Source organism: Trifolium pratense, linkage group LG6 (assembly GCF_020283565.1).
Source record: "Trifolium pratense cultivar HEN17-A07 linkage group LG6, ARS_RC_1.1, whole genome shotgun sequence".
NCBI classification, from domain to species: Eukaryota; Viridiplantae; Streptophyta; class Magnoliopsida; order Fabales; family Fabaceae; genus Trifolium; species Trifolium pratense.
In genome coordinates, this window is record NC_060064.1 from 20,781,619 (window position 1) to 20,790,583 (window position 8,965).

Here is an 8,965-nt window from a genome sequence, read left to right on the forward strand (position 1 = left end):
TATGTTAAGGATTTTTTTATGACAAAAAAAAAATGTAAGGATTTGATTCATGATATATATATGTCTAAAATCTGCTTCCAATTTCGGTAGGTAAAAATATATATGCTAATATGCAAATATAGGAAAGTTATGAATCCAGTGTGAGGGCTTATATAAGATTGAACATATTCCAATGTCTCACATCGATCAATTAACTAAAACCACAGTACTGCTAAATTAATTTCAGGATACCAGATAAGATAAATCAAATGTTTAACGAACGTTGTTGTTTTGTTATTGGAATATTGTTGCATCTCAAAATTTCTTTAATTTTTTTCAAGTACAATATAACCATTGAAAGTTGAAACAATGACTCTGTCAAAAAGAAAGAAAATTGAAACAAAGACATCAATTAAGTTGCCCTTTTAAAACTGTCAAATCTCCAAAATCAGCTAAAAAGGAACCAGCCTTCAAATTATATTCAGACTTGGTTGTTCAGTTTTCTACCATAAAGCCTAAACTCAATGCCAATTTCTTTCAAACAATGAAGAAAAGGTGCCTATCAATATCGCAGGCGTGCATGTTACTTCTTATAATACTGCTTTATCTCCTTAATTACTCCATCAGTAAGTGAGTCAACGTCATTGTTCTTGCCGAAAAACTTTACAAATCCCATGTCAGGCGCCATCAAGTATCTGGAAAGAATTAACATGTTATAAGAATAGTGTTCATTATTCAACAAGAATCATCCTATGTATGTAAGTAACAGCTATATAATCCTGCAGATGCAACGGCATATAGAATTTTAAATATGCAAAGACAAGAAAGGAAAATGAAAAAGAGAATCGTTTGATAGTGGTTATCAGGAAATCAATGGATTTCACTCATCTAAAGTGAAGAATATTTTGGAGGAAAAGGTGAGGAAATCAATGGCTGAAATAGTGAAATCAAACGATTTTGTAGTTTGGTATTCAAGTGCATGCATAAGATCATAATCTCAACAATTGATTTTCCAGTCAAGTCTTATACCTTCTAATTTTGTTTCCTCTAAAAAGAAGCCAATAGTATATTATATATGAAGTAGGAATAAAATGACATACATGACAATAGAGTGATCAACAAGATAATCCGAGTCTTCCTCTGCTGTCTTCATATAATAAACGCGATATGCACGGGCAACACTTTTTATCTCCTCTACACTACCGGTTAATCCAATTAACTTTGGATGAAATTCTGAAGAAAAAAAATAATTCAATTAGAATTCAGCAACAAATAACTGACATGAGATATAATAAAGTGTAATTCATGAAGTATGACAGAATCACCTTTGACATATTCAGCCACTTGTTCAACAGTATCCCTCTCAGGATCAACAGAGATAAAAACCGGCACAGTTTGAATTCCAGATTTCTCCTCTGTAAGGAACCAAAAGAGAAATGGACATGATTACCATTTGTACAACATCACAACGTTAATATCTAAAACATTGTAGTGTGCTTTCTCATGTGGTCTATAAGAGCCTATTTGGATTGACTTTGTTGAGTTTATCTAGTGACATAAACACTTTAAGACTGTTTGGGAGAACTTGTGAAAACAGTTCATAGTTTATATGGAAACAGTTTAACTATATTGTGTCTTTTGTTATAGAAATAACTTATAAATAAGCACTTATATGAAAAACGCTTATACTATAAGCACTTAATTAATTTGTTTATCCAAACAGGGCCTAAATCCTAACAACTCATGTTCATCACTATTGCCATGTAACAGCAAACCCACACATGCACCTCATGGGAATTTAACTATTTCAGACATCACATTATTTTAATTACATGAGTTCATTGACAAATGCAATGAGAATTATTGCGTCTATTTCAATGTGAAACTTAGTTTGCAATGCAGCAGCATGTCACCAACAAACACTTACTTATTTTATCAACTGCATCTACTAACTTCTGTAGTTCCTCAGGACAGATATCTGGGCAGTGAGTAAAACCAAAATACATTAATGTCCATCTACCCACGAAGTCCTTTTCAGTTACACGTTTTCCGTGATGGTTGGTGAGCTCAAATGGACCCCCAATCGCAGCTTTTCCTGCAGATGGTCCTTGCTTAACTGCTCCTTGCTTAACTGCCTCTGAAGCACTATGTATTTCTACAGCAATAAAAGTTGAATCAATAAATGAAGAAAACGTCGGTGATACTTAAGAATCATATTCAAATGCAACAGGAAATGAAAATACTTAATCTAATTTGTTGTCATGCTACCACTAAGGAACAAAGATATGGCATGATAATGATATCATGTACACAAACTTCACCCTCAAACTAGAATTGACTACTCTGCTAAGGTTCTACATAATCAACAAGTAGTGAACACATGCCTTATGTTTTTGAAGAATCCCTTATATAAATCATAGAATTATATAAAAAATAATAACGCAAAAGGATCATACCACATAAAGTATCAAACTTTACCACTTACAGTAAGTAATACCTTTCTGTCAAATAAAAACTTAATTGATCGGGCTAATGAATTTGAAGTTCTTATAAAGTGGACCAGTTTATAAAATTTCATGCAAATCGAAAACTAATCAATACTTCATGGCATTACATTACAACAACGGATAATATATATATATATATATATATATATATATATATATATATATATATATATATATATATATATATATATATATATATATATATATATAACTTAAAATACAAAATGTCCATTACTAGATATCACAACTGCGAATGTCGAAATTATTTGAACTTTGATATGCATGATCAGGTAGATGATAATATCACATGATTCAACGGTCAGAATTTGTTAATTTCGTATTCTATAAGACATACAATCCAAGTTCGTATTCTATAAGACATACAGTCAGAATTTGTTAATTTTGTATTCTACAAGAAAACTAATTGCTTACAAATAGCTTAGTTCCGATTCGTTGAGACATGTCTGTCTAATTTTAGATTCCGGTGGATTAAGTGGTTAAATGCTAACATTTGACACCTAGATTCATCTGATATGTCGCAACAATAATTCAGTGAACAAAACGAATCCAAAAGACGTACAATTAACAGAGACACCATTCTGAGATAATCTCCACATGCATATATCTTATCCACTTACTCAACTAACTCACCATAGTAATCTACCTTCTATATGTAGTTTCTTTTGCTTGTCATAGTAATATACCAATCCAGCTCCAGTTAAAACCAGAAAAACTAAACTCAACCAAGAAACCGGCTGCAACACATAATGCCAAAAACAAATAAGCACATTAACACAAAATCCTCAATGAAAAAGAACTACATACATTGCTACAATAACTATAATACCCACCGATCCACGAATAGATTTGCCGGCATCACTTTTCTGTTCCTTTTCCCCACCAGATTCTTTTCCTTGACCAGGATCATCTTTAACTGAATTATTATTATTATTACTCAATGGTGGTTTATCTTGATTAGAAGTACTAGATAGAAATCTCTGATATAGCATAAACGACCCATTACCATAACCTTGATTCTCAACCTAAAATTTCATGAAAAAGTGATAAAAAATGAAAATTGGAACAAACCAAATTGAAATGGAAAAAGAAAACAAAGAAACTAGAGGAAAATAATGAACTTTATATAATAATGAAATTGAAGGTGAAAAGAGAAGAAAATGAACTTGGCGAGGGTGCGGTGAAAGGTGAGGAGAGAGTGATGGTGAAAGAAGAGAGGAAGTGGGTGTGGGATTGCGGAGAAGGTGAGAGATGAGAGAGCGAGAAGCGTAGCGAAAGTGGTTGGTTTTGGTGGATATGAGGGACGCCATTTGTTTGATGAAATGCTTGTGTGAATCTGAAAAAGTATGAGGGTTTTGTGATTGTAATTTCAAAGACGTCAAGGTTTAAGGTCGATCATGCCTCATGCTCCACTCGTTTCTTTTGCTACTCAATCACGGCTTCAACTTAGGGTGTTATTGCAATATTTTATATTTATTTTTATCAAATATTTTAGCAGATAGAAATTCGCTTAAGGTGATCAAGATATTGAACTCAAGTGGTTAACCAACTTTCTTAGAATGGATTGTTCGAGAGAATTCGAGTTCGATTCTTGATGGGAACAATTATTGGCCAGACTTTTCTAACCTTGCGGTTGAACTGTGGATTACTGGGGTTCCCTTGACCCCTTCCCTCTCGATTATCTTATAAAATAAAATATTTGTTGTACAAAAAGTTATTTGGATTTTTTAGAAAACTAGTACTCGAGATAAAAAAAAATTGGTTTTTGGACTTGTTTGGAATGACTTATTTTTTAACTTATGCAAAACATCATATGTAAATAAATAAGATTTTATGTATTATTATGAGTTTGTCAAGATAGTTTATGAAAAAATAATTTATAAAAATACAGTTTTCATTAATGAGAACTTATAAACTGGCATAAACCTTATTTATTTACATATATTCAAAAATAAGTTATTTCAAATAGGTCTTTGTCCAGATTTTTGACTCCAATTTGTCTAATTCCAAACAAAGATTTATAATTAAACACAGTATAATAGTAGTTATATTCAATTTTTCTCTTCGTACAAATCAAATGCATCCTATAGCTCCCAACACCAACCCGACATCAATATTGATGAATCATACCGAATGGACACAACTGCACAATTTGCAGAGCCAGAAATCAAACCCCCTGATCACATGTTTCCCCTGACCACATGTTTAAGGGAACCAAAATTCTTATCACGTGAACCAATTCATCATCCGTATACACTCAAGAAGGATTTACCATGCCAGCTTGAATTATGAAAGCAGTCACACATATTCCGCGAAAGGTCACTTGGATATTTGGAATTCGTCTGAATATCATTGATCTTTTTCTGACTGGCCTAAAATATTGCTCTTGTATAGTTCTAATCGTTTAGAATAATATTAAACATATTTTTAAACACCTTCAAGAGACAATTGGTATATATTAAAAAAAAAAAAAAAACAAAACAAAAAGAGACTCACTCTTATACCAAACGTATGTCTAGTTAAACTTTTTGAAGTTCTTAATGGCCTCTATAAGAACAATCACAATGATATTTCAAATAATTTTGTTTAAGTCAAAGCTCAATACACTTATTTTCAGAATTATTATCCACACCTACTTAAGGATTTAAGTGACACCAAGGAACATAAACAAAATACTAAAAATTTAGATAGTATGAATCTCTTTAGCTTTAAAAAAACCCAGACATAATCTCTTTTTTCAAATTCTTATATTTGATCAAAATATTAGGACATCTCGATCTCATAGACAAGACTCCACTAAAGTAAACAATTCAATAACAAATCATATATGGTTGATTTTCACACTTTGCTGGCTACTCAGCTTCAGAGAATCCAAATCCCAGCCTCATCTAAACTTAGCATAAAATTAGTTGCAACAGTCTCGCTCGATACATACTGGATTTATTGACATGCAAATTGGATTTGGAAGCTCAATATGTTTGTAAACATTAAATACATTCAATTGCAGTTTACCTTCTTAGCGCATCATATAATATTATTTCTTCACATTGATGGTGAAATATAATTAAAGAGTCAGGATCCGTTGACACCAACTAGTTTGACACCAAATGTTACACCTCTCAATAACGTTTTAACCGATATAAATTTTATAAAATCCCAGTGTAAAGCTTAGCTTTACATTGATAAAAATATCGCTGTTTAAATTTCTATATCATCCATTTGTAATCAGTAGTCAATAGTTTCAAATAGAAATGGACCGAGTCCGTAACACAACATCATAAAATATCATTAGTATCCTAATCTTGTATTTGGTTCAAGCAAACAAACTGGAAGAAGCCATTACATTCGTGAGCTACAAACCAAAACCGACCACAAAAAAGAAATTTACATACTCTCTCCACCAGCATCTTTGGTAAAGAGCATTAGACTTTATTATCCTTCAGCAAAGCACCATAAATATGACAGAATCACTGCTGGTTCTTGAAAGACTGGATGAGAAAAATCAAAAGTTAAAAAGATGAACAACAAATTATCAATAGCTGATTTAATGTTATCATTGAGTGTATTACCTCCAATTTGCTTAGGTGCTCAGCAAACTCTTGTCGCTTCTGATCAGCTGCCAGAATAGCACAAAGGTCAAACAGATTTGTTCACAATGTCAATAAAAGGAAATCAGTATGCTACTTGTAGTACCTTTTTTTGAAATAACTTCAATATTCTTTGATGTCCTCACTGCAAACCTCTGAAATGCAGGGCTGCAAAACCACAATGAAACATTAACATGAGGAAAACCGGTATAAAGCAAAAAAGGGCTATGCAGTAATGACATAAAATGAATTTCTCTTAAATTTACTTTCAAAAACAGGAAAACCTGGCTCGTGAGCACCTTATGCGTCAGTTTGGAAGTTAGGAGGGGAGGGGCACGCTTTGGAAAAAAAGGAGTTAGTGGAAGCAGTGAAGGGTTTTGGGTTGTTGACAAATAGCCAATAAGAATGAGTATACAAGATACAAGATAATATACAATTAGAAATAGAATTATTAGAGAGAAAATTACGGTTAGAAAAACTTGTCGAGTGCCATCTTAGGCGGTTTGGACATGTGATTAGAATACCGATAGAAACACATGTGAAGAGGGTTTATCAGATGGATAGTCCAATAGTTAAAATAAAGATAGAGGGAGACAAAAAGAAATGTAAGTCAATCCATTAAAAGAGAAACATCCTATCCGATTCATAATAGGAAATTTTGTATCGTTTGACTTTGATACATAAAGCCTACCCCACCTAGTAGGATAAGGTTTAAGTGTTGTTGTCATCCGAGCTTAGAGCCAAAACTACTAATTCAATCTTTAAGAAAAAAGGAATGAACTGATCTATTGTCTATGCTCTTACAGATCGTATACTTATGAATCAAAAGTATGTTTTTGTTACTGCAAAATAATGTCTCCAGTCTCCACTCTATAATCTTGATGTTTCACAGGATAAGAAGGATGTGACTGTTTGCCATGCCCTTCTACCTCTGCAGTCTGCTGGCAGCACTAATCACATTCCTTGTTTTCTTGTTGCCTATAAGATGATATTCAACTTATTTCTTGTTGCCCTTTCTTTGTTTTCTCACCTCTATTTTTCCGTGTGTTCTGAATTCTAACTTTGTTTTGAATGTTTAGTTACTTTAAGCCACAGAGGCTTAAACTTAATTCTTTCCTTGGCTTCTGTTGCTATTAACCAGTCCATTTATCTCAAGACCTATTAACTTCTTATTAACTACGACTATGTCTCTAATTGTGAGAAACATGTAACATATTGATAACTAATGACAGCACAGGGAAAATATGAACAGGGCGTCCAATAGCGGCGTGACTCAAAAGCCAGAACATGGAAGATCAGCCGGCATATGTTGACAGAAAGTGGATGAGCATATCAGCAGAGGATGCCAAGCAGTGGAGAGGCCGAGAGGGTGCTGAAAAACACCATACTTAGCCAGAAGCAAGACTAACAGGAAATGGTTGGGGTTAGATTCAACGGGATTCAAAATAAAGGTGTTCGTTTTCTTTGCGCCCAATGTATGAGGAAAAAGGATACGGTTTCAAACCGTATCTGTTGGCGGGGAAAATGAAATCAAGAAAATATCGCAGAAAAAGGTTGGAAAACTCATACAACGATGATGCAGTATAGTATGTAATTAACTATCCTGATGTCATGTTTAATCTGTGATTAAAAAATGTTTGAAAAAATCAATATTAATGTGAGTGAGAGCTATGATTAAATTCGGATTTCAAAATTTTCCATTTTTCACAATGTTTATGTCGTCTTGTGTTGCCCACAATGCAAAAACACAACAAATTGACCAAATAAATCAAACAAATCTTCGACTAACGACATTTGTTCTAACGAATGCACAAGCATGTGAATCTAAAGAGGTTCCCAAAACCAGAACAAGCAAAACTAACATTACAAAACAGCAAATCTCTCAAACTCAACATAAAATCTAAGAAATTTGAGGCTCTCTATCTCTCTCTCCCTCTCTCTTTCTCTCTTAATTGGAACAATCAGAGAAAAAGCTTACAATTACAACCTCAAAAATCACATGCATAAATCAAAATCTAAGGAAAAAAAAAAAAGCACCTGTTGGCAAGACCAGTAACAACCACTTCATTGACCAAGTAAGAAATAGCCCTAGCCAAAATATTGCCACCTCCAGCCATGTTTAATCGTCAATATCAAACTGCATAAGATTCAAAATTAAACAAATTAAAATAAATAAAAAAAAACCCTAAATTTTAAAACCAAAAATTTAAACTTTACATGGATTTTTCAACAACCCCTAAATTTATTCACCTCTATTTTTCTCGTCCTAAGAAAATTCGGGTTTGAATAAGAGGAAAACTAGGGTTTTAATAATAAAAAATCAGAGCTGATAAATAGGGAAAAAAATGAAAATTATGGGGAGAAATTGCAAACCTTGATGGGATAAAGGAATGAATTGTTGGATTGTGAAGTTAGGGAAGAAGATTGGAGATGTTTCTGGAATCGGATAAACGCATTCAAATGCGAGACGCTAGCGTTCAGTTTCGTTTATATACGAGACTGAGAAAGACAATCACACACGTGCAAGGTCATTTAGTGGTAAAACCGTAATTTCACATTCAGGGCTGTATTTGAGGGAGGGCCAAGAGGATCGCCATCTTAGGTCCTAAAAACTAAGGTACAAAATTATTTTTTGACGTGTTAATGTGTTATGCAGATATATATACCAGTATATTTGTTGAGGTGGATGATTATGATTGATTTACAAATAGTATTTATTAATTTTTCTATATTAATTATTAAATATAATACTATTTATGGTTCAATCACAATCATCCACCTAAATCGTGTACCGATACATATCTACATAATATGTGTACCAGAGTATTCACCTTAAAGAATTGCCAATCTTTTTTATTTTTATTTTTTTTGACA

At 32.9% G+C, this 8,965-nt stretch overlaps 2 protein-coding genes across 2 annotated transcripts; both read right to left on the minus strand.

Annotated features, from left to right (window-relative positions):
- Positions 1 to 249: 249 nt before the first annotated feature.
- On the minus strand, positions 250 to 3,937 carry LOC123893146 (protein SCO1 homolog 1, mitochondrial-like). Its single transcript, XM_045943069.1, has 7 exons — positions 3,671 to 3,937; positions 3,338 to 3,529; positions 3,151 to 3,241; positions 1,907 to 2,134; positions 1,305 to 1,394; positions 1,080 to 1,212; positions 250 to 674 (listed from the first exon to the last, which is right to left on the minus strand). The coding sequence occupies exons 1-7, from the start codon at positions 3,812 to 3,814 to the stop codon at positions 563 to 565; spliced, it is 990 nt and encodes a 329-aa protein (XP_045799025.1). The 5' UTR covers positions 3,815 to 3,937; the 3' UTR covers positions 250 to 562.
- Positions 3,938 to 5,683: 1,746 nt separating this feature from the next.
- On the minus strand, positions 5,684 to 8,623 carry LOC123893271. Its single transcript, XM_045943207.1, has 5 exons — positions 8,465 to 8,623; positions 8,129 to 8,228; positions 6,198 to 6,259; positions 6,074 to 6,120; positions 5,684 to 5,992 (listed from the first exon to the last, which is right to left on the minus strand). Exons 2-5 carry the CDS (start codon positions 8,206 to 8,208, stop codon positions 5,972 to 5,974), a joined length of 210 nt encoding a protein of 69 aa, XP_045799163.1. The 5' UTR covers positions 8,209 to 8,228; positions 8,465 to 8,623; the 3' UTR covers positions 5,684 to 5,971.
- Between the last annotated feature and the right edge of the window lie 342 nt (positions 8,624 to 8,965).

Excerpts from the sequence above, each read along its gene's own strand:
- LOC123893146 (XM_045943069.1), bottom strand. The coding sequence starts at position 3,814 with ATGGCGTCCCTCATATCCACCAAAACCAACCACTTTCGCTACGCTTCT. Across the intron at positions 2,135-3,150 it reads AAAGAAACTACATATAGAAG|AAATACATAGTGCTTCAGAG; the intron begins GTAGATTACTAT and ends TTATTGCTGTAG. Across the intron at positions 1,395-1,906 it reads AGATGCAGTTGATAAAATAA|AGGAGAAATCTGGAATTCAA; the intron begins GTAAGTGTTTGT and ends GGTTCCTTACAG.
- LOC123893271 (XM_045943207.1), bottom strand. The coding sequence starts at position 8,208 with ATGGCTGGAGGTGGCAATATTTTGGCTAGGGCTATTTCTTACTTGGTC. Across the intron at positions 6,121-6,197 it reads TGAAGTTATTTCAAAAAAAG|CTGATCAGAAGCGACAAGAG; the intron begins GTACTACAAGTA and ends CTATTCTGGCAG. Across the intron at positions 5,993-6,073 it reads AGCACCTAAGCAAATTGGAG|TCTTTCAAGAACCAGCAGTG; the intron begins GTAATACACTCA and ends TTTCTCATCCAG.